Genomic DNA, 24,930 nt, shown 5'->3' on the forward strand with positions numbered 1-24,930 from the left:
TCGGAGTGCCGTCGCCCCCAAAGCCGCTTAACCAGCGAGGAGATCGGCGAGACGCGATCCCGTCGCTTTCGTTTTCGGATGCTCGACCTTTAACATCCCCCCCTCGGAGGGGTCTCTCCGAGTCTTCTCCTCTCCTTTCCCTCCCTTTTCGCCCCCAAAAATCGCTGCTTTGAGGCTCCCCACTCCCCCCAGCTTTGTTCAGGACACCTCTCTTCTGCCAACTCTATAAAGCTAGGGTTTTGTTCTCCCCTCTTGCTCTTCTCGTTTCTTCTCTTCTTGGGATGAGAGATGGCGGCGAGCTCGAGGGGGCTGGAAGCACCGCCGTGCAGCCTTAGGATCAGGTGGATCTCGGCGTCTCCTCTCGCGCGGCCGATCCATGGACTGGGATTCAGAAGGGAATGGCTGGGAGGAGGGGCTCGATGTTGCTCTGGCGATGCGGAGTTCCGGAAGCTCGGAAAGGGGACGAATGCCGCCGCCGAGAAGGCCGAGGTGCGGTGGCTGGAGCCGACGAAGAGCTCCCGGAGAGTCTGCGTGAAAGCTTTGCCCGCGGTTCCCTTCCCTTCGCATCGGTATGCACCCATGCTTCTTTGATCTGATTGTTTTTCTGCTTTGGATGCTGGAATCACTATAGTTTAATCAATTTCGGATCTTTGAAATTTAAAAGCCTTCTCCTTGTCTGAGTTATTTGGTGCATTGTCCTGTTTAGTGAGGTGCGATAATCCTGATAAAAGGTTGTGCTGGTTCATAATAGTCGTAGACTAATTGGTATTTTTCTCTGTATGGTTATTGTTTTGGGAACTGAATTGTTACTTTGAAAGTTTATGGCTGGATTGAGATGTACTGGGAACTGAATTGTTACTTTGAAAGTTTATGCTTAGTTTGGTTGGATTGAAGTTTCAATCAATATTAGTGGAATATGCCTGTGTGTGGATTATTAAGGCTGTATTTTTACTGACTAAACGGATTAGTAACAGTGGATACAGTGGTAAACTGCAAGCTCTGCAGGCTCGAGTAAACACTTATAACTCTGTTTTCATAGTTTTCACTATGACTGAATTCATGGGATCATAGACAGGTTGCAAAAGTGAATGCTTTTCGTCCTTACCTATTATTAGCTCCCCAGTTGTTTCATCAGCTTTATCTATTGACTTCTGCTAATGTAATTATATCAGCAAGCAAGGTTGGTATATCAATGGGTTTGCTTGGATTTATGATTCTACTTAAGCTTGGAAATTGATCCGGATGCCTTAAAAGACAATAACCCATTTTCCCATTCAAGCCTGTCAGTTGATGCATTTGCAAGATGCACAAGAGGAAAACATTATATGTTTATCAAAGAAAAAAAGAGGAAAACATTATACCATATCTGAAATAAAACTCCGATAAAATTGGTGGACAAATGTTAACTTCTGAATCCAACCATTGATTATGAACTACACATATCAAAACTTTAGATGTTGTAAATCATGATCAATGATATAGATAATCAATTTCAAAAACAAAATGCCTACTCTTTTATTTTTAGTAAGACTGATGTCTGAGCCTTATTGAAAGGAGATAGTTTATCTCATTGTTGTTAAAGGTGCACATGAGGTGCAAGGCGAACCTAGGCACAATCTTAGTGCCTTGCCTACCTCAAGGTGATCAAGGCTCTCTAGCAGTGTGCATTTGTTGCCCCTAGCTGAGGTATGGAGGTGCAGAAAAGGCATGCCTCTGTGATTACATGTGTTGTATGTGTCTGCTGTCAGTTTGTGTGATTATTTGAAGTTGTAGCTGAAATTATTTAGGTTCTTTTTTGTGTGTGTTTGTGTGTGCATGCGTGAATATGTGTTTGTTTTCGTTATGTTAAGTACAAACATATTATGTATGCATATACATGCAAAAACATATATAAACATACAAATATATTTTTACACATAGAAATATGTGAATATATACGTTGATATGTTTGTATACTACATATGCACATGCACACATACATAGATAAGTATATGTTTATGTATATATTTATATGCATATGTTGTGCCTTTCTTTGTTAAGGCAGATACCTCACTTGGTGCATTGCATATAGGCTCCACAAGACCTTGGTACCTTAGTTTGCTTTAATCCTTAAATAACTTTGGTCTCCTTTTCTCTCTCTGCATTTATATTACCATGGTTTGCCGTACCGGTTGGTACTGGTGTGTATTGACTGTACTGTACTGTATTGGTCGGTACTTGTGTGTACTGACTACACTGTTCTATACCGGCACCGAATTAGTATATGGTACGGGGCCGTACCAACATTCAATATGCCAAACCGGCTCCCACACCGAGCATACCGACATTGTAATAGGAAGGTACCAGTATAGGGTCTGGTACTGAGACAACGAACCTTGTACATTACATTTTTTTCAGAAGATAATAATGCATTTTTATAAATTAAAGATGGGAAGTTAGTGGTTTACCTAGACTGGAATCTGTGGTTATTAAACTTGACCGAGTCTTCTCAAGGGGCATATTAAGAGATGACTTGTTGAAGGTGGTGATTTGTTGTTCTTAAGTACAATGTCTTAGAAGTTTTAGCTATCTTGAGGTGTGTTGGTTCTATTATAATTTTAGCCACATTTAAAGCCTATGGCAAGCACAGCAAAGACTTGGAGGCTGAAGCTCATGTCTTGGATGGCAATATCATACATTTGGATGGAGCATTGGAATTGAATAGTCCTTAAAGAACTGAAATAGTATTGGGATAAAAGGAATTATAGGCTTTCAATTACATATATTGTTAGTCAAGCCTTAAGACAAGAGCTAGAGCATGGCAAAGGAAGGCGGCAAGGGATGAAGAAAAGAGTATTTTTATGGTTTGTGCCACATAGGTGGTCTTCTCAAGGAATATTCTTTTATCAAGGCCGTAGGGGTTCTGCTGACTCTAAAAGTTTGATTCTTCTAGTCTTTAACAGGCAAAGGGCCCAAGGACCTATTTCTTTTGAAGCAGCAGGGCGTAAAAGGTTTCCTACTTGTTTTTTTTTTTCCTAAGCAAAATTACTGTGCAGTTTCATGAGAATTTAGGATTCCTCCATCTATTCATTCTGGCAGTGTTAAATAAACTCTGTGGGCATCTAAAACTTAGAAGTAATGCGATGAGCATTGATGCACATTGGATTGGGCTAGGCAATGCCAACTCATCTCAATTCGCATAACAAACGTGGTGGGTGATTACCATGTTGGGCTGAGCTTGAGCTTGAAAAGCTTGACTCAAATTCAGGCCATGCATGGTCTAGTTATTAGGGAACCGAATAGCTGAGTGAAACTTGGGTTGAATAAAACCTAGAAATGCATGGCATAAGAATATGTTTGTCATCAATGTACATTGTTGCAAAATAATAAAGAATCTTTATAGCACTTAGATGCCCAACATGTGGATATTAAGACTTTCATATGATAATTGTCTGCTATATGTGAAACTTTAAGAAAATTACTTTGGTAAATAAAAATTCTGTATGATAAAATTGGCTTGTTTTGGGTTCTTGGATCAAATCAAGTCAACAATGCACCATGCTATAGTAAATGATGTTGTGGCTTGGGTTTTGGTTAGGTTAGATTATTCTAAGCGTAGGCTGGCCAAAGCTTAGGACCATACTTTAGTAAGTGACCTGTTGAGTTACACAGTACCGTTAGCCTTGAACATTCTACCCAGCATGTGACCCCTTGGTTGCCTGAAGTAGGTGTGGGTGGCGGTATGCAGAAATGACATGGTTTAAAGTTAGGAGGTGGAAACGGCTAGAAAACATTCAAGTAATATATGTATGTATCTATTATGTGTATGTATGTGTGTGTATATGTGTATGAATATATAATATTTAGTTATAAATTTAAGGATTACAACCCATTCAAGTTGATTAAAAATTATCCCTATAAGTAAAGGACTCAATAAAGTAATTAAAACAAGGAAACTACCAAAGTCTACCTACTAAAGAAAAGTCACTAGCAAGTGCCCTCTCTTTTCCCCACTCATGCCTCAAATCTCTCTCCCTCAAATCTCTCTCTCTCTCTCCTCTTTCTTCCTCCTTTCCTCCTCCTATAGTTAGTTACCTATTTATGATCGATGGATTTGGCATATCTAAATAGGTAACTAACTATACACTTGTAGATTTCATATTTTAGAGAGATATATCTTTTATAGCTTCCTATTCCAACATGGAAATATCTAGCAGAAACTTGCAGCCCAATCCCAAAAATATGGTAACTAAAATAAAGTAGAACTTTTCTCCTTTTGGAATTCTTTTGAGTTTTTTTTTGCTATAGAAAGAATCTTCAGCATTTCCACTCAGAAGACCTGCAATTCGGGATCCTCAAGATCGTGTTTTCTAGCTGAATCAAGTTCAAAACTCTGAAACATGGTTCTATGATGGGTACGATAGGCTAAGTAGATGCTTCCTTCTAAATGTAACCCTACCAGTGAGACATCATTCCACATGCTATCAAAAATGAATAGCTCACTAACATGATCTTGAATCGCATCATAATTGTTCAACCTCTCACCGTTTATAGTTCTTAGGTATATGCAGAGATGAACTTTAGTATCATATGCCATAACATATGAGCATCCAATTTAGAGTTCGTAGCACATTGCTCTCCTTGTTAAGTCCATGGTAAGTGCTGTGTGACCATAGAGATTAGATGTGATTTTGGCACCGGGACAAATATGTTCAGCCTTGATCTATAGCATCCCATAACAGACGACTGTGCTCAGGCCATGACAGTAGTCTTAGAAAACACAAAAAAATGATGAAAAGCACTTTCGGGGGTGTTAGAATGGCAAAGCCTATGTAATGAACAAACCCACATTCTAGATGATCAACTTATATGAGATCAAGGAGTCGAATAGGAAACCCATTAGTTAGGGCGGAGCTATGTATAGTTGAGGTAGGCCCCCTCTCCCCAAATTTTTGGAAAGCCTTTTATAGGATATATAAATTGGAGCTCTTTTAATGTGAACAAGTTCCCCCTCTCCAGCCAGTCAATGAGAACACTTGGTTGCCACCATTCGCTTTCTTATGTCGTCACATCTCCAAACATTTTAGGCATGATTTGACTTCCTCCCTGAATAGGTAATTCTTCTGATTCAAAATTTCTAAAATTTTGACTATATATAGACGGCCAATTAGATTCTTGATAAATTTGGATGAGATAATCAAGGGTGTGTTGTTGGAACAACTATATTTCCTTACAGTAATATAATCATTTCCATTAAGTGGCATACAAGCATCAACCATCACTATTTATATGCCCTACTACTTATGGACATTTCAATAGCCAATTAAGCCACTCTCTTGCTTTATAATTGATGCACAAAACCATCCTGATTCTACACTAGTTCAGTACGACATGCCCCAAACTGGGCGGTTTATGATGGTTTCACCTTCCTTGTGGTCTGCTTATCCAACCAATATCATCCTAGACATCTCCATGCAAGAATGCCTGGGCATGATGCTGCCTCACCCCAAAATCGTGTCATGTTAGACCCTTTTTTTTGGGACTTATGGCTTACATTGTTGGCCTGCACCTCTTCTCAAATATCCAAGGTTTTTTTGGGTTTCCAATCTATGTGATATATCATGGCACTTTGCCACAACACTCCAAAACATGCTACACAAGGCCCTCAGCAGCCATATTGTGAGAAAGCCTTGCCATACCCTCCTACAGTCCAAGCTAGGCATCCAACCATTGGCCACCCCTAGGTTAAAAGGTCTTGTGGAAGCATATATTCTGACTTGATTTGGACTCATGTTCTGCTTGGCCAGGATGTCTCGTGTGTCTGGGATTCACATCTCACACACACCACAATGTCAATTCTTATGTCTATGATAGTGAGCTCCCAAGAGAAGTAGCTTGGAGTTTCAGTGCCCTATGATCTATAAATCACTATGGTTTTCGACATTGCGGATATTATTGCATTCCTTAAAAGGTATGCTGAACCGACCGGAACCGATGAACCGGTCGGTTCAGCCTGTACCGAACCGATGCCGACGGGCACCGGTACGGTACAGCATATAAAAACGGTTCCGACCCAAACTGGGTCGGAATCGATTGGTTCCGTGCTTGGACCGGTGCGAACCAGGCCGGTTCGCGCCGGTACAAGCCGGTCTTTCCCCGCGTGCCCACACGCGGGGAAGAGCGCCCACGCGGCTGGAGCCCGCGTGGGCCTCTTAATGCCACAGAGTGGCTTTAAGCGCCCACGCGGCTGGAGCCCGCGTGGGCCTCTTAATGCCACAGAGTGGCTTTTTACGCGGGCCTCTTAATGCCACAGAGTGGCATTTAAAGCCACTATGTGGCATTTAACGCGTCCGCGCGGAGGCGAATTTTTTTTTGGGAAACGCGCGCGGATGCGCGAGCAGAGAATGCGCTCCCGTGCGCGTTTCCCCGCGCAGGAATCGCGCCCGCGCGTGATTCCCCAGCAGGGAATCGTGCCCGATTGACGCGTCCGCGGATGCGTTTTTCTTTTGGGAAACGCGCACGTACGCGCGAGCGGAGAACATGCGCCCGCGCGCGATTCCACGCGCAGGAACCGTGCCCACGCGCGTTTCCCCAGCAGGGAATCGCGCCCGAGCGGGGCACCGTGCCCACGCAGGCTGCCAGCCCGCGTGGGGGCATTAATGCCACTCTGTGGCGTTTGACGCGTCCGCCCGATTTTTTTTTTGTTTTTTTTTTTGAAGTCCGCGCACTCGCCGCTGCGCGCGCGGCTCCGGTTCGATACCGGTTCCAAGCCGGTACCGAACCGGAACCGTACCGGTGCCGGTGCTCATCGGTACGCTGGTACAGTCGGTCCGGCGAACCCTGATGCCAAGCATCTTGGACAGTCAGGGGAACCTATGCCTAGATGAGCAATTGTTGCTTTGGTTGGTAGGCCCATCTAGCATACTCGGCACATAAATGTAAGCATTCTCAAAACTGCACCAATTTACCATGTCCACTCTGTTGATCCTCTCTTGTTGTCAATGCCTTCCCTTGGTTGTTTATATACAGACACAGGGATGCAGATTCTGTAGCTAGGTACCCAATATAATTGGTCTCTTGCCACTATAGTGACATAAGGTAAATTAATAATTTTGCCGCACCAGGTGTTGTGGTAGGAACAGGCTGATGAGTTGCTCTTTCCCACCTCATCGTATGCCAGTATCTTACCCACTGACGGAATTTTTTATTGATCAAATCCATATTCACCAGCATGATCGACTTGTTAGAATGTAAATGACCAAAACAAACATGGGATGATATACTTATCTTGTCCCTGTCCCCACAATACACTGAAAAATATTACTGATCAAATTGGCAGTTTCAGCTGTCTACTTCCAAACTGGGGATGCACCTGGTGGAGATGGTTACATTGATCTACTTTATTTAACAAGTCTGTCACTGAGGGTGGTTGTGCTATGGAACCTATGCAGCTGTGATTTAGTTTACATAACAAAAATCACAGAACGAGCCTTACCATAATGTGCAAAATCATCTATTAATATTATGAAATTGAACAGAATAATACATCAACTATGATTACTAATACAATTTATGCATCAACTTGAAATGTAAAAGATAAAAAACTAGCTGTCAATAAACTATATGAAGTGTATCATACATGTGTAAACTAGGCAAGTGGACAATTATTGTCTATTTTCTCGTGAGAATGTCGTCAACATTTTTAGAGTGAGTGGCTGGTAGCTGTTATTTGTCTTGGTATTAGATGGTATACTGTTTAGGACATCCTGATCTGGTTTAAGTGTACTAATAAATTAATTAGGAATTTTAGATTATGCATGTTGGGAATCTATCATATCAAGCTATCCTATTTATAGAACAACTTCTGCATATTTGCATGTTAACCCCTATAATTATCTTAGTTGTTGCAAATTCTTTTTTAAAATTAAGAAAAGAGGAGTATTTAAAGAAGGCACTTTACTCTTTAAAAAAGACATTAAAAAGTATCCTTGGAGACGCACTGATGAAGGAAGAGGATTCTGAGAGAAGGCACAATGAAATGAGAGTAAATGCCTTGGGCACCTGATCTCACTCAGAGTGGCCTATTCCAGTGGGAATTCAATTGCCTTTCTTATTAGGACCTATTTCCTCCACTACTTAACTATTAAGGCCTAGTGGTTGTTAGTAGAATTGTCTATATGCAGCTTTATATTTTAGAGGGGTCAATATGCAAATACTAATCTTTTTAGGATATGTATGTAAGTAAGATCATTCAAGGTTGTCTATGCAAAAATCATTGTTATTTGATAAATTTAAAATTTAACAAGTACAGTTTAATATGTGATCAAGTTTTATATTTAAATTCAACTTTCTATTTTTTTTTTTTTTTTTTTTTTAGGGTGGGGGGGGGGTCTGTTACATTGCTAATACCAGACTTGTCATGATGAAGCATAATCAAGTTTTCATTGGTGACAACACTCATATGATGCGAAAGGTCTTCTTTGAAGCAGCTTGTTTTCAAGCAAGAAATGTGCCATACTCAACATTCCCTATGGATTTATCATTTTTTTGCCTTTTCTTCCATTTCTTACTAGACCATGAGACAATTCCATCAACTTCAAGAACAGATCCAGATAAAGAATTATCATCTAAATCAGGAGCAGCCAGTTCCATATTAAGTTATAAACTCTTTGTTCAAGACATTGTTGCCATGCTTCTACATTTTTTTAGAATTTTTTTTGTGTGTGTGTGTCTGCATATCCACGCTGCTTAACTCAAGACATGAGTGAGCTATAACCCATTGTTTGTATATTTATAGGGTCATTGCCTGATAGTTTTTTCCATCGCATGCTTGAATTCCAGCTGACATATTTTTCTCAACTGTATGGTATCGAAGTCCAACAATCCAAGCTTATTTTCTGCTTTATTTGATGGAGAAATTGTTTAGGTCTGGTTCCTGAATTTTCTTTCTTTCATTAATTGTTGGGTTTTGGTAGGAAAGTATTTAGCAATTTTACTGTTCACAACTTTGTAGCGCAAACAATACATGCTACAGTAACTGTTATCAGCATATAGTGGTTTTCCTATTTTATTTGTAGAGTGCTAATTGGGCCAGGCAATTTTCTGGGTGGTTAGTAGCCTATATAAAAGGGTCACTGCTGGCTGTTAGGGTCGGTTCCGTTGAAGTTGATTTTGAGTAGGAAAGTAAGGAGGAGGCCTGGTATGGCTATTTCTCTCCCTTTGTTGTTCTTCACAACAACCCGCCTGTCCCCGCACACCACCACCCACCCCCCCCCCACCCCCCCCCCCCCCCCCCCCCCCCCCCCCCCAAAAAAAAAATCCTCACTTTTATTCTTATTTTTCCTCTATCCTGCAAAAATCTTTCTTTTATTATAGTTTATGTTATGTTTTAATTCTGTGGGCTTTAAAAAGAAAAAGGAGGAAGAAGAAGGAAGGAAGATCTATTCTTCTTTCCCTGCAGTACGGTATCTTTTGTGTTTAACTGTTGAATATATGCTAAGTAAATCAGATCTCTGCTGGGATTTGATCTAAACTTTTCTGAAATTTAATTTCGTTATTCCTTTGATCTCTTGATAAGCCCTAAACACCTGGAGTTTAATTCCGACATTGGGGAGAACTAGATTTTTGTTTTCCTTCCCTTCCACCCCTCAATTTCTGAACTCTGTGCACTGTTGCATGAACTTATACACATCAACCCTTTAGGCCTTGGTTTTGGATTATCGAAACCCTAGAAGCCCTTCTCTTAGTTCTTTAGAACCTGAAGCCATCCTTTCAAGGGCCACCATTGCACCATAAGCAACTCTAACATCTAGGGTCCTACATCAGTTGCAAAAAGGGCTGAGCTGAAAGCTTAAAAGTACTCATGTATGAGTTCTGAAACCATTCGATTGTTCTCCACTATAGTATGTGATTGTTGTGAAAGATCTATAAGATGTTGGCTGCACACCATGATTTGTTAACTCCTACTTTAGCTGTTTGGCTGTTCTGTATATTATCTGACCTATTTCCACAGTGCAAGCATTGACTTTTCCCAATTCAGATTTTATATGCTTAATCAACCTATTACGCCACTTGATCTTACATCGATGCTATCCCTTTTTCTGAATAATGTATTTTTTCAATGAACTTCCATTTTTCTCAAACCTGGCCTCAAAACAAGTTTATAAAAAATTCACATTAACTTAATGAACTTCTATAGTTAATGGAGCCTGTGACACCACATAAGAAGGAATACAAGGACAAAGATTTCCATATTCGACTTTAAAAAGATGCCAGTTTTAATTAATAAAAATTGTGACTCTAGTTTCAACTATTATTTGACAAGTTGACTTCCAAACTTTGTAGCTCACGGGGGCTCTCCAAACAACAAGACTTCTATCCTCGCTGCAGTCCAAGAAACTCTGGTCCTCAGTCTCGTGATACTCCACCAAAGAGAGGTGTGTTCTATTGCCAAATATTTTAGTTGATAATATTTATATGAATTTGTTAAAAAGGCTCCAAAACTATGGTATATGCTTTCATGTAGGGAATTGGTTCCAGCAAGAGCCATTTATGCATAAGCCAGCAACATGCACATCTTAGTGCCATATTTTTCTTGTCAAAGGAAAAGCTCCACGTCTTGTTGCTACACTTTAAATTTCTACTCCTATCACTTGTAGTTTCTAAGGAAATACATTTGCTTCTTTGACATCTTCCTTATAGACACTGGTATTGCTAGTGAGAAGGACTGGGGTATCAACCTGCTAGATGAAAAGGTCGACGAGTCTGGCACAAATGAAGATGGTAGTACATGGTACCGGGAAAGTGGAGAAGATCTTGGTGATAATGGATACAGATATCGTTGGGCTAGGATGGGAGGCCAATCTCGTGATGGTTCCACAGAATGGAAAGAAACTGTATGTTTTTTCGACTTTGTTTTTTTGACCATTTCCCAAATGAAAGTAGTTTTACTTACACAAGCTTTGCCTAGCAAGCAACAATGTGGCAATTATGTTTAGGACTGAGCAGATATTGTTTTTATATTTTAAAAAGTTTTTTTTTTGAAAAGAAATAAAATGCAATATTTTTGACCCTTTCAAGTGACATGAAATTTAATATTTCTATTTTGGCATACATAGCATTGATGTCCTTTTGTCAGTTTTTGCCTATCCCAACATTCAAGGAGTCAGGAAACCATACAATTTTTGTTTTTAAATTTTCCTATGATGCGTAAGTTCTTTTATCATTTGACTGACATCTGTTTTCTCCTAGAAGGTTATTGAAATCTTTTAAAGATTATGTAATGATTTTGCCATTTATGCTTTTCTCTTGTATAGATGGTGGAATGCTTACCACCTTGGTTACTTTGACATGTGTATATGGCTCAGACTAATGTCGGAGTTAATTATAACCAATAACTGGAGCCTTCTAGAAGTGACTTGGTAATTGGATCTTCTCAATACTTTGATTAGAAAACAACCATGCTGATTGTTCTGCTGCACAGTTTACTGAATTCAGTAGCTAAATAGCTAACATCAGCATCCAGACAGTCCTGAAGCATCACTTGATTTGATATTTTCTTTGAAGGTTTTTCTTGCTTATTCACCGTCTGTCTGGGTTGAACACAACTGTCAAATTGGCAGGTCAGTTCTCTGCAGTTGCCACAGTATGGAAACCTGCTGTTGCAGCTTGATCTCTCTCATCATTGGACCACCAAATTTGGATTGGAGGTCCCTCTCTAGTTGCTGAATCATCCCATATAATATTATGAGGGTTCTGACTTGAGAGACGGTCCTGAACTGGACTGGCTGTCTATTAAATCTAGCTGTTCATTTTATGTAGCCCATTGTTCGTGTGCATGTTTTCAGTGCATGTTTGAGTGCTTTCTTGTCAAATTAGTCTGTTCTAGTGAATAGGATTTCAATGCTTCTTAGGCTTTTAAGTTGGCTTTCCTATCTGTCTCCCCTTTTGATCTCAAAGTGTGGTTTTTTCTGTCCCTATTTATTATTCTGCTGCATTTAATTTCATTTAGGTTCTCTCAGTTTGGATGTGTTTCTGGATCTTTCTCTCGTTCTTTGTCCTTCTCAATGTACAGCAAGTTTTTGATTACTTGCTACCATGTGTAATCAGTCTAATTGAATGTATGACTGTCAAGCATGAAGGACTATTAAACTATCATATCTGAGGTCCATTTTGTGAAGTATTTTGGATACATGAGATATTGATGGCATGAATTTTGAATTCTCAGTTTTAGAGGGCTGAAAGGTCATTTGTGAATGGACCTTGGTTAATAAATTTATTAGGCCCTTTTGTCTCAGACCATTATTTCCGTACCTCTGCTTTGATCATTTTCTGAAGTGCATACCATGTATGATCACCTTGTTAGATTCTATTTTCAGTCTGGAGTCATGCTGGTGTCAGTTGATAGGGTAGAGATACTTGGCATACACTGGTGCTTACTACATACAGGCATGCTGTTCAATGATAGTGGATCACTAGTAGCCTTCAATGCATAAATATGGTCTCTATGCATTATGCATTTTACACCTGAATTTAGGCCCTGTTTGGGGGAGCTATTAGTAGTAGAGCTTTTGGAAGTAGAGCTGTTGGAAGTAGAGCTGTCTGAAGCAGAGCATTTATAAAAAGCTGTTTGCTGTTTGGTAACTACATTTTTAAAGTGCTGTGGCACTTTAACATGTATTTGGTAAACAAATTGAGAAAGTACTTTTGTGTAACAAAATGACAATAAATGACATTACCAGTATTATACAACAGAACATAATAAAATATAATACGTATTAACACATAAATATATGATATAATATAATATTAATGTAATATAATATAATATTATTATAATATAGTACTATAACATTATGTATTATAGAATAATAATTTAATATAATATTAAATTATTTACAACGTATTATGATATAATGTAATATAATATTATATTTATAGTATAATACAATAATAAATATATAAAATATTATAATTATTAGTGTAAATTAATTTTTCATCCTTCTAATGACCATTTATCTCTCTAACAAATTTTCTAGCTAGGTGATAAAATTGGTTAAATAATTACTAATATTTTTATTTATTTATTTATTTATTTAGATCAGATTATTTGCCACTCACTTATTATTTTTCTTTTTATTTTATTTATTTATTTATTTATTTATTATTTTATTTATTTATTATTTTATTTCATTGAAATATAGAAGGATCGCCGGCCATAGGTGGTGGCTGACATGGTGGCTGCCACCATGGGCAGCCACGAGCTCCCAAAACAAAAAAAAGAAAAAAAAAAGAAGAGGAAGAAGGAACAGAAAGATTTGGCGCCGCTCACTAAATTCTGTGTCCCTGCTCTCAGTCATTGAATCAGCACCAGACTGAGGATGGGGGGCCGATCGACGTCGGCATTGAGAGGAAGAAGGAACAGAGAGGGAGAGGGAGAGGATGGGTGAGAGAGGAAGAGGTGGGATGAGGGTTTTGGAGAAAAAAGTGAGATTTAAATGGGGGTATTTTGGTCCAAAAAACAGCTTCCCGACAAAGCTGAAAACAACATTTTCGGAAAGCTCCAAATTGGAGCTTATCCTCAAAAGCTGTTTTCAGCTTCCCGCAAAAGCTGAAACAGCTTTCCGAAAATTTTACCAAACACCATTTTTTATCTAAAAGTACTTTTGAAGGGCCAGAAAGTGCTTCCTGGCCCTCCAAAAGCTCCCCCGAATAGGGCCTTAGTCTGTGTGTTGGTAGATTCTTTCACAGTTGTGACTGCCTTATATTGGTCCGCATTGCTTGAGATTCTTTATATCATCTAGCATTGTATCCTTGCTACACCATAAACTGATGCATCTATCTTGGACTCACCCTGCTCTTGGCAATGAATCTTGCGTCTAATACACATAAGGGCAGTCAACTTGGACCTTTATGTTATCCAAGTTCCCATACTTGACATGAACCTTTTTTTTTTTTTTTTGGTAGTCAACTTGTACTTCATCGTAACCTCTCTGTGTGCGCGCGCGCGCGCATACACGTGCGTGTGTGCTTATTGGGATAGGTTGTAGACCAAGGTTGTCAAGGTGGTTGGGTGGTTCCTAGTTGGTAGGGGCCTTTATTGCCTTGGTGATCAGGTGGATCACCTAGTGAAAACTAGGCAGCCAAGTTTAGAAAAAGACAAAAAAAACCCATAAATGGTCATAACATAACACAGCTAAATCTTTTTCAGATCATACAACAAAAAAATCAAACTACTATAGCATAATAGGAGATAAGATTAATTAAAACCAAATGATCATTTCATTGCATGTGAGTCCACCAAGTCAGATATAAGAGTGACAAATAATAAGGAAAGCAATCAAATCCAACAAAATTAGAGAAAAATAATGGGATAGGCTGTAGACCAAGGTTATCAAGGCAGTTAGGTGATCCCTAGTTGGTAGGGGTCTTTACTGCCTTGGTGATCAGGAAGATCACCTAGTGAACTAGGCCCATTTTAGAAAAAAGGCAAAAAAAAGCATAAATGGTCACAACATGACACGATTAAATCTATTTCAAATCATACATAAAAAAATTTGTTAAACTACTATAACATAATAGGAGATGACATTAATGAAAAGTAGATGATCATTTCATTGCATGTGAGTCCACCAACTCAAATATAAGAGTAACAAATGATAAGGAAAGTAATCAAAACCAACAAAATTAGAGAAAAATAATGAAAAATCACCCTAAAGGAGAGGGATTAGGAGAGAGAATAGAGGGATTAGGAGAAGAAGGAAGGGGGATGAGGCAGATGGGGAATGATAGTGGAATGGTGGGGATTTTTAGGGGGGAGGAAGGGATAGTGGCCGGCTGCGGAGGGAAGCTGGTTGATGGTTGATGGTTGATGGTAGCGCTCGGAAAGAGGGGCAGCTATGGGGCTGTTGCATGGGGAAGAGGGAAATGGGGGGATCGCAGAGGAGAAGAAGAAGAAGATCAGGGGATTACTAGGGCTTATGGTGGCCAAGATCGGCCGGATCAAGATGGAGACATCTCTAGCATGTAGAATAACCATTTAGATCTTGGAGGATATGTTGAGGGACTGTATCTTAGACTTGGAAGGTGCATGGGATAATCATTTTCTTTTGTTGGAGTTCGTCTACAATGATAGTTGCCAAGAGAGCATTTAGATGGCTTCTTTAAAGGTATTGTATGGTAGGAAGTGTAGTTCTATCTTCTAGGATAATTTTGGTCAGAAGAAATTGTTGGGAGCTGAGATAGTACAGCAAGTTGTGGAAAAGTTTCAGCTAATAAAGGGCCGCTCCATATAGCTTAGAGCAAGTAGAAGAGTTATGTAAATAACAGAAGGGGTGAGCTAGAATTTCAAGTAGAGGACCATGTTTTTTTGAAGATGTCTCCTACTAAGGGTGTGATGAGATTTAGAATTTAGGTCTAGCCGAGTTCCAGATATGTGTCCATTTGAAATTCTTGAAAATGAAATAGCATATTGATTAGAATTTCCACCTACCCTATCTGAAGTGCATAATGTGCTTCATGCATCAATGTTGAGGAAGTATGTGTTGGGCTCTAGCCATATAGTAGAGTTTGAGCCAATGCAGCTTCAGGAGGATCCGACCTTTGAAGAGCATTTGATATGGATTGTAGATAGGATTTAGCAATTTTGAGAGGTCGCCCCATTCCTTATGTCAAGATTCAGAGTAGCAATCACATCAAAGGAGAGGGTACTCTGGAGCTCAAGGATAGGATGAGGACTAAGTATCTTCTTTTTGAAGATTCAGATATGTCAATTTGGAGGACGAAATTTTTTTAAGGAGGCGAGGATGTTAGTCTATGATGGCACATAACTCTACATTGGCTGTGTTGAGGTGATCTTAGGTAGAGATTTTGAGTACTTATACAGGGCCAAGAAATTCAAATAATACTTTATGACTAGCCTTTTTGTGTAAGGTCATAGGTCATTACAAATGGTATCAAATCAGACTAAACCCACGACCCATATGGATTGGGGAACACTGCTGCACGGGTCCATTTAGCGATGACCATGGTCAATTTTGGTGTTTGTAATTGGATCAAGGTCTGCCGTACCGGTCCGGCTCGGCGTACCGGTCGCCGGCCGGACCGGTACGGTACCGGTCCGGATCGGTACGGTACCGGCCGGGCTCCGCGAGCCAGACTTTTTTTTTTTTTAATGTTGTCTCTGTTGGATCTTAAATTAAATGAAAATTGATGTTTTTTTATTACTTTTTTCATGATTTTTGATATTTTCATATTTAAATTTAGGGTTGAAATTTGAAACATATATGATGCATCATTGCATGTTATGTTTTCCTCCCGTTCGAAATGATAAAATCATACACATAAAATATCTTCGAATTAAGATACAATCATTTACATACATTTAAAGTACTCTAGGATATCTAAAATCGGGACGAGTGCCGATGGCTCTCGTAGATATCTGGATCATAAGTATAATCAGGAGGAGGCAAATCAACCCAATCAGAAGGAACACGCGCCAGGTTATAAAAACTGTCGGATCTCTCGCTCACGCTCTGGCTCTGAGAGGTGTCCTCTGATTGTGTAGGGGCCCATCCAAATATGGCGGAAGCAAAATCCAATGCACCATATCCGTATTCGTCAGGCTGAGGCTGTGGATAATAGAATCCGTATCCGTATGTCCTCGGATCTGCAGTCGTATCCTGTCTTCCTGAATGACCTCGAGGAGCCCGTCTTCTATATCCAATAATATCCTCACGATCTCTATCAGGTGGTCGACCGTGGTCCGTATCCTGTGTAGCACCCATAAATTGGGACTCACCGGTGAAATAAAGACCACCCTCCGGCTGTGTCTCATGAGTACCATACTGTCCTCCGCTCCCTCCATGGCTAGAAGATCCATCACCACCAGAACCTTCATCGCTGCTAGTCCAAGTCTCTTCCTCGACACTCTCCATTGGGATTCTTTGTTTTCCTTTCCTGGCCCTCTCTGTCTGGCTCCCCTGTGCCTGCGGCTGATCAGCTCTGGGAGTGCGTGGAATATTGCGCTCAGCCCATTGCTCTGGATCGACCCCAGCTTCGGTGGCTATGAAGGTAGCTGGTCGTGGAGGCGATCCTGGCTCGTCAAGCTCGGGCTCCTGCTGCTGGCCTACAAGCCAGCCGAGTAGTGGATCATCGTCATCAGCGGTGAAGGACCCGTAAATCGGATCTGTATACTTGAGCTCCACTTCCTCCTGGATGCACTTTAGCCTCAACCGCAAATTGTAATGCACATAAACAAGGTCGTTGAGGCGCTTTTGCGTCAAACGGTTTCTTTGTTTGCTGTGGATAAGGGCGAAGGTGGACCAATTGCGCTCACATCCACTAGAGGAGACTGTTTGGGAGAGGATCCGGATAGCTATCCGCTTTAGATTTCTCGCGGATCCGCCAAAATGCACCCACCATTTAGCTGCAAAAATATTTATGAAGATTACATATATGATAGTTCCATAATAGTAACTAAGTAACACCAGGTGAATGTTTTGCTGATGTGTCACGTACCTGGATTCATATTGTGTTTGCTGACGACAGCCGCTCGTTGGCCAAAACTGTAGCTGCCCTCTCTAAATAATTTGCTCTGTGAAAAATAAGCATAAGAAAACCATGTTAATAATTGAAGATGCTGATATACTTACACATGCTAGTAATTACTAAATCATAATTACCTCTTCAAGACATAGGGCCGCTTTTTCTGAATCTGCCTCCATCTTGTAAATCACATTACGCAAAGCATCCAGAAGTGTTTCATCCATACCAATTCCATCTATGCTGTACTGAAACCGGGGGTTTAGGTAGTATGCTGTACATATACGAGACTATCTTAGCATAATTATATAATTATATCCATCACTATAATTGTCACTATAATTATATCTTAGTTTACCTGCTAGATGTAATTCCGTACCCATTTGCGCTCCCCACCGTTGCTCAATGATGTTGATGTATGACCGGCCATGTGCTGGATCTGCCTCCATAATCTGATCGTTTGCCTTGACCATCATGTGATACAAAAACCCCATCTGGGGGTAGATCTCGCTATCTACGGCCCGCAGCACTTCATATAATGGTTTGATAGCCTTGACTATTGTAGTAGCCCGCTGCCAGAATGGCTGTCTCGTCACCAAGTCTTCTATCTTGCTTCCTTCAGTGCCGGCATAAGAATATCTACTATCATACCACTCGGGACTGGCAAACATCTGACGTAGGGCTCCTCTCTTCTCGAGTATGCTATCAAGTGCGATGAAGTTGGTAGCAAATCGTGTGACTCCTGGTCTTAGAATCTCTCCCCCTGCATACTTTCTCATCAATGAAAGAATCCAGTTATGGTTATAAATATACCTCGTAATGCGTTGGGCTGTCTCCACCGTTTGTTGCACCCTACGGATCTTTCCAATGTCCATCAACATAAGATCGATACAATGTGCAGCACATGGGGTCCAGAAAATATGTGGCCGCCGCTCCATCAAGACCTGCCCGGCAGCCTTATATTGCGGCCCATTATCAGTGACGACCTGCACGACATTCTCCTCTCCTACCAGATCAATCACATCCTCCATAAGTTTCAGCATGTACGAGGTGTTGTGCACAGAAGCCGAAGCATCAATCGACTTGTGGAAGAAGGTCTTAGCATCACAGTATGTCAGAAAGTTGATAATGCTTCGCCTGGTCGGACCGGTCCAACCATCGCACATGATGGTTAGTCCATATATGGGCCACTTGCTCTTGTAGGAGTCAATCCAATTCTCCAGCTCCTCCTTATTGTTGTCAAGAAGCTCACCGTATATATCCTTCGGGCCTGGAGGAGCTACACCGGGACCGGCAGCTTGTATGGCGGCAATGGCAGACCTGTAGTATGTATTGTCTGCCACATTCGCTGGGATGTGGCTGAAGTGAAACCAGGATCCAATAGCTCGCCACATAGTTTTCTTCTTATCCTTCATCCACATTGTGTCTACCCTCTGCTGCCTTGAATCTCTACTGGGGAGAGCATGCGGATCTACATCATGAATTGTCGCTCCTTCTGCAACTCCTCTAGATGACTTCTTTCAGCTACCAAAACAACCCAGCATAGATGCAATCCGGCCACGTTCTTTGCCGACGCCCTCCCTTACTGAAGTTGTCCTCAAGAACTCTGGATCTTGTCTAGTGCTTCGAGAACCGCCGCCCGACTCGTATGCAGAGGGCCCAAATCGAGCCCTATGCCTAGCCACCTCCTCCTGCTGCCACTGATCATCCAGGCTTGCATGCATGGCCGCCTGAATATCTGCCTCCTCCTCATCTAGATCCTCGACCTCCTCTGGCTCCCTTGAGTGATAGGAAGGTGGCTCTGCCGCTTGGCGATCGACCTCCGCCCTCTTCTTGGAAGCCATCTCCTTCGCTTCTTTGGCCTCAGCAAGATTCTGCCTCATCAGCACACGAATCTCATTAGGACAATTTCGGCACGTAGCAACCTCACCGGAATTTCCGGCTAAGTGTTGCTTCAACCTGGTTACCCCTCCTCCCTTGAAAACCTTGTCGCAAAACTTGCATTGAAACTGGTGTCGTTGCCCCTCACTTTCCAGTCTTCGCCCATAAGACCAGCCAATATCACGCTTTGCAGGGTTCGTTTTTCTTGATGGCTCCATTTCTATCATAAAAGGACAACTTATCAAAAAATTAAGCTAATAAAGTAAATTTTTGCATTATCTTATTATTTAAGTAATTTATAAACTATTTTTTTTAAGTAAATTATTAACAAAATTAATGAAATAATATAGGATAAAAAAACCGCACCTTAAATAGTCTCCGCTGGATTTTTTGGGCAGGACCTCCTCCTCGCTATCTCTCAAATCTTTCCGTCTCCGCACCTTAAATAGAACCTCTCAAGTCTCAACCTCAAATTGTTTGGGAAAGAAGTGAGCCTCGTTCGGTTTTTATAACCGAACGAGAGGCTTAAGATCGTGCTGTTAATCCCAGATTAACAGAAAATCCCAGCTTAATATCGTTAAATTGGTACGGAAAGAAGTGGCCGGTTGGCCACTTCCTTGGTTTTTAATGGGAAGGAGTGGCCTCCGGCCACTCCTTTTCCCATTAAAAAAGGGAAAAAGCTGTGGCCTGTCGGCCACAGCAATTTTTTATTTTTTTTTTTCTTTGAAAGAAGTGGCCGGTTGGCCACTTCCTTCTTAAAACCACGCGCGGCGCGTGGTTTTTGAAACCACGCGCCGCGGTGGTTTTGGGAACCACAGCGCCTCGCTGTGGTTCCCCAAAAAAAAAAAAAAAAGTGAAAGAAGTGGCCCGTGGGCCACTTCTCCCTTAAAACCACGCGGCGCGTGGTTTTTGAAACCACGCGCCGCGCGTGGTTTTTGAAACCACAGCGCGAAGCTGTGGTTTCTTTAAAAAAAAAAAAAAACTACCGGCCGGTACACAGATGAAAACCGGATATACCGGTTTTCATCTGTCTCCGGTACCGGTCAAGCACCGGACCGGTTTGTACCGGCCCGTACCGGCCGGTACGGACCGGTACGGCTTTCCTTGAATTGGATGATTGGATTTAGATCCTTAGCCTAAAGAGAATGCCGGAGTTTAAATAGAAGAGTATGTGAGGACCGTGTCCGTATGGGTGTAAGTTTAGTCCCATATCTGTTGTGCATCGGGGAGATCTTGGATATTTATATAGGGCCAAATAATCCAAACAATACCTTTCAGTTAGCATTTTTTTGGGGTGAAGTCCTGAATATTACAAAATTCAATAGGAGAGAAACAAAGAAAAAATTGAAAGGAGAATATAAAAAAAGATAGAAAAGGGAAAGAAGATGAAAGGGTTTAGAAGAGGGCAAGTAAAAGAGGGGAGAAAAAAGAGAGGGAAAAACTGAGCTAAGAAGAAGAGCAAGGACTAGAGAAGAAATAAATGAAGAAAAAGATAGAAATTAAGGGAGAAGAGTAAGGGGGAATGAAAGATTATTCAAAAGAGAGAGGGGGAGCAGGATTGTATAGGTGAGATGAGATTATAAATCACGAAAACTATAACATAACTTGAATTGTCATTTTCAGTCGTCTATATCTTATTAAGTCACGAACATTCAAAACTAATTGAAAGGGTTAAGTGTAATGCCAAAACGAAGGGGTTAAAGCAAGGTCGGCCGAACCGGACTGAACTATCTGGTTCGGCCAGTACCGAGCTGACCCGGTCAGGGACCTCTATCTGATATATCATATAAGATACCTTTATCTGATATGTCATATAAGATACCTCTGAACACTTAGTAATTTTATTAACTCAACAATAAGTACCTCTACTTGATATTTATTGGATATGGAAACAACATGTAGCTTGAACTTTGAAGCATATGTGTTTCCTAGTTAGTCAAAATTTATGTGCGATTATTTATGAGTATCAAATGACTTAATAAGCGAGTGATGACTCAAGAATTTTAGACAGTAATGTCTAGCTATTGGCTTGAGATTCAAGCCATAGGTATAGGGGAACTGCTTATAATTTTTTATAATCATTTTAATTGGTGCTCCCCAAAAGATAGGTGCTTTGTTTAAATGTAATGTGTTCATATCTGAGATAAAAGTAGTTCCTACTTTAGATGATTTTATTGTGAGATGAAGGGCAACTGTACTTGGGTTTCCTTTTCCAAAGGGGAGACCCATATTTTCCCTATGCTTTGTTTCCAAAAGGGGAAGGTGATTGGTCTTCATTCTCCTATAGCAATTATAAACTGATGTGCAAAATTTTTGCCACATTGCCAGCAACAATTTTAGATTATCTTGTTTAAGAACTTTCTCCCTATATTTTCTGGGAGGAAGTAAAGTAGTCAACTTTAGATCAGCTTCCATGCTTATTAGCATTCAAACATTTGCAATGAAAAAAGCAAAGGCTTTAATTAGGCTCATCAGAATTTGTTCCTTTGTTATAGAGCATTATATATATGAACCATTATATGACTGAAATGAAATTATTGTTCTTTCCATGATCACTAACTCAGGTGAATGCATTCACTTGTCTTTCTTGATCTGCTTGACAGTGGTGGGAGAAAAGTGATTGGACCGGATACAAGGAGTTAGGTATGTATTTACTTAGAGATTAGTAACTTCTGCCAATGAACTTATTGAATCAAACCAAGATATGCTTGATTTTAGTTGATGTATATCCATCAAATTTGCCCAATAAGTTTTACTTCTAACTCCTTATAGAACATTGTCAAACATGTCTCTTTAAATCTATATCTTTATCCTAGGTGCTGAGAAATCTGGAAAAAATGCTGAAGGAGATTCGTGGTGGGAAACATGGCAAGAAGTTCTGTACCAAGATGAATGGAGGTATAATCTCTAACAGCATTGCTTTGATAAACTAATATTTGTTCATGTCTGTGTTCACAGTATGAAAAATACAGAAATACATTCTGTTATAACAATTGGAAACTTAGATAGTGTTTACAGAACCAGTTAATGAAGTGACAATTATAAACTAGGACTGCGATGTGAAATGATCAGAACAAATAATATTCGAAAAGAATTAAAATAATTCATATAAGATTACATTTTCTTATAAAGGTTCACTTATATCCTTGAGGCCACTTATATCTTCATTGGTAAAGCAGATAAGTTGACTTGTATCCTCACCAATAATTCAGATGAGGCTGCTCATATCTTTGAGGTTAACTTGTATCACTTGGCTGAAGGTCTATACCAAGGTCCGCCGTACTGGTACCGGTCGGCGTACCGGTGGCGGGCCGGACCGGTACGGTACCGGTCCGGTCCGGTACGTACCGGCCGGTATCGGTACAGTACCGGCCGGTACCGCGAGCCAAAAACCACAGCGCCTCGCACTGTGGTTCATTAAAAAAAAAAAATTCGTACCGGTGCGAACCGGTTCATAAAAAAAAAAATTTCGTACCGGTGCGCACCGGTACGAGGCCGGTACCAAGCGGTACCGACCGGTACGGGCTCCGTACCGGCCGGTTCGCACAAGAAAACCGGAGATACCGGTTTTCTTGTGGTTCCGGTACCAGTCTAGGACCGGACCGGTACGTACCGGCCCGTACGGGCCGGTACGGCATTCCATGGTCTATACATCCGCACTAATAATTTGAATGAGACCAAATATATCATTTGGCTAGACTTCCACACATACCGTGTCAGTAGTTCAACTGGGGCCAAATATGCTACCTGGCTGGAGGTCCACATGGATTTTTCAATGATGATGTTTTCAAATATATCCTGTCAATAGTTCTGATTTGGCGAAAAATTACAAATTCTGTAGGAATATTCATTAGAAAGCTTCAATGCAAAATAAAGTAAAAGAGTTTCTATCAGCAGCACATTTCTAACTCTGAACACATGCATACAAGTTCAAATGTATATATTGAAAAAGTCATATGATGTATTTTCATATAGAAACCAAATCATAAGTTTAAATGAACATAATACTTAATTTTCAGTGACGAATACATCAAGAGCTTTGTACTTAATCATATATTTCAACATAAAAATTAACTATAAAACTTGTTGCCGACTGTGGAGCCAAAGAATTAAAACAAAATCTAAAGTTCTGGAAATAATTATGAGGTTTAAAACTTTAAGATATAATAAAACTCAAGTTGATACAAAATTTAGAAGACAACAAGTTAGAAAGTGACTAAAATTCAGAGTTTCAAAAACAATACATAGCAAGGTCCGCCGTACCGGTACCGGTCGGTGTACCGGTGGCGGCCCGGACCGGTCTGTACCGGTCCCATACCGGTTCTCTAATGATAAGCTACCGGTACCAGATTCCACGCTGATCCAGTACCGGTCCCAGGCCGGACCGGTACGTACCGGCCGGACGGACCGGTACGGCAGACCATGATACATAGACTTGCAATTGATTACAAGGTTGAAAAACAGATTTTTTTTTTTTTTCGGTAGGATAGGGTATATAACTTAAATTTTTTTTCCCTTCTTTCTGTCATAAGTCTATGCCCATTTTCTTCTCTCCCTCACTTGTCCTTATGGCTTCTGTATAAGCATGCAGAGCAGTTCACTAGGTCATGTCTAAGTATAGTTTCCCAGGGTTAGTCAAGTAGTTCCATTAGGTACCATGACTGTGTAGGCAGATTTTAAATATAGCTATAGAGAGACTATTAAGTAGAGACAATAGATTACAAGACAGACCTTATTTACAATGAATATCATTTAACCAAATGTCCTCTTATTCTTCTTATTTTTTTATTTAGTTAAGATATTATATGTAAATGAGGAATTAGCCTATATTGGAGTCCAAAGAAATACTTAAAAATTGAAATATAAGAATAAACAGTTGATTTTCTAGTTCAAGAACAAAGATTCCAACGTTAAGGTTTAGGCCAAAACAGTGACTAATCAACGCATAGCACATCGCCAAAATGATTTTTTTTTCAGGTTTATGTATAGAAAAGTTTTCCTACCTACTAGCTGGATTGTTAAAACGAATGTGTTGGAGACTCAAAAGATGTAAATACTAGAAATTTTTTTGATGCAGTAAATTGATGACAAGTGGAGAGATTGGTCAAGCTAACTATGTATGAAGGATTATAGGTGAAAATATATCAGCATAAAGGAATCCACGTAAGCTAGGTCATGTATACTTCCCCAGTAAAAGAAGAAAATAGGATGGAGAGTATGTGGCCAAAAGCAACAAGAGCAAGAACCATGTGGGAGATAAGGATCGGAATCCAATTAATATGAACTTCAAGAGAGACCAAATGGCATAGTAAGGTTCTACAATCAATAACTCTTAAGGCTTATGACTTATGGACCAAAAAGATGCCAACGGATATAGCATGCTTGGCGATTGAATAAGATAAATCTAATCACATTTAACATGTAAAATTAGGAAGTAGAATATCTAATGTAAAGATGTGTTTAGTTATCATGCTAACATAAATCCATAGCTTTAGCGATGAACAGCTGGGAAGGTTAAAGTTCTTAAAA

At 40.3% G+C, this 24,930-nt stretch overlaps 2 protein-coding genes and 1 long non-coding RNA gene across 3 annotated transcripts in view; 1 reads left to right on the forward strand and 2 right to left on the reverse strand.

The window, feature by feature from the left end:
* LOC103708710 overlaps nucleotides 1-24,930 on the forward strand; it is a 39,342-nt gene continuing 14,412 nt past the window's right edge. The window contains exons 1-5 of the mRNA XM_008793766.4: nucleotides 1-569; nucleotides 10,324-10,415; nucleotides 10,681-10,874; nucleotides 22,005-22,044; nucleotides 22,218-22,299. Coding sequence (XP_008791988.2) covers nucleotides 289-569; nucleotides 10,324-10,415; nucleotides 10,681-10,874; nucleotides 22,005-22,044; nucleotides 22,218-22,299 — 689 coding nt within the window. The 5' untranslated portion in view covers nucleotides 1-288. The remainder of the gene's footprint in view (nucleotides 570-10,323; nucleotides 10,416-10,680; nucleotides 10,875-22,004; nucleotides 22,045-22,217; nucleotides 22,300-24,930) is intronic.
* On the reverse strand, nucleotides 17,481-17,773 carry LOC120109955. Its single transcript, XR_005510777.1, has 2 exons — nucleotides 17,661-17,773; nucleotides 17,481-17,572 (listed from the first exon to the last, which is right to left on the reverse strand). It is a non-coding gene; the product is annotated as an uncharacterized LOC120109955 (long non-coding RNA).
* Nucleotides 18,874-20,243, reverse strand: LOC120109954. Its single transcript, XM_039123847.1, has 2 exons — nucleotides 19,768-20,243; nucleotides 18,874-19,621 (listed from the first exon to the last, which is right to left on the reverse strand). Exon 2 carries the CDS (start codon nucleotides 19,617-19,619, stop codon nucleotides 19,041-19,043), a length of 579 nt encoding a protein of 192 aa, XP_038979775.1. The 5' UTR covers nucleotides 19,620-19,621; nucleotides 19,768-20,243; the 3' UTR covers nucleotides 18,874-19,040.

Source organism: Phoenix dactylifera, chromosome 2 (genome assembly GCF_009389715.1).
Source record: "Phoenix dactylifera cultivar Barhee BC4 chromosome 2, palm_55x_up_171113_PBpolish2nd_filt_p, whole genome shotgun sequence".
NCBI lineage: Eukaryota > Viridiplantae > Streptophyta > Magnoliopsida > Arecales > Arecaceae > Phoenix > Phoenix dactylifera.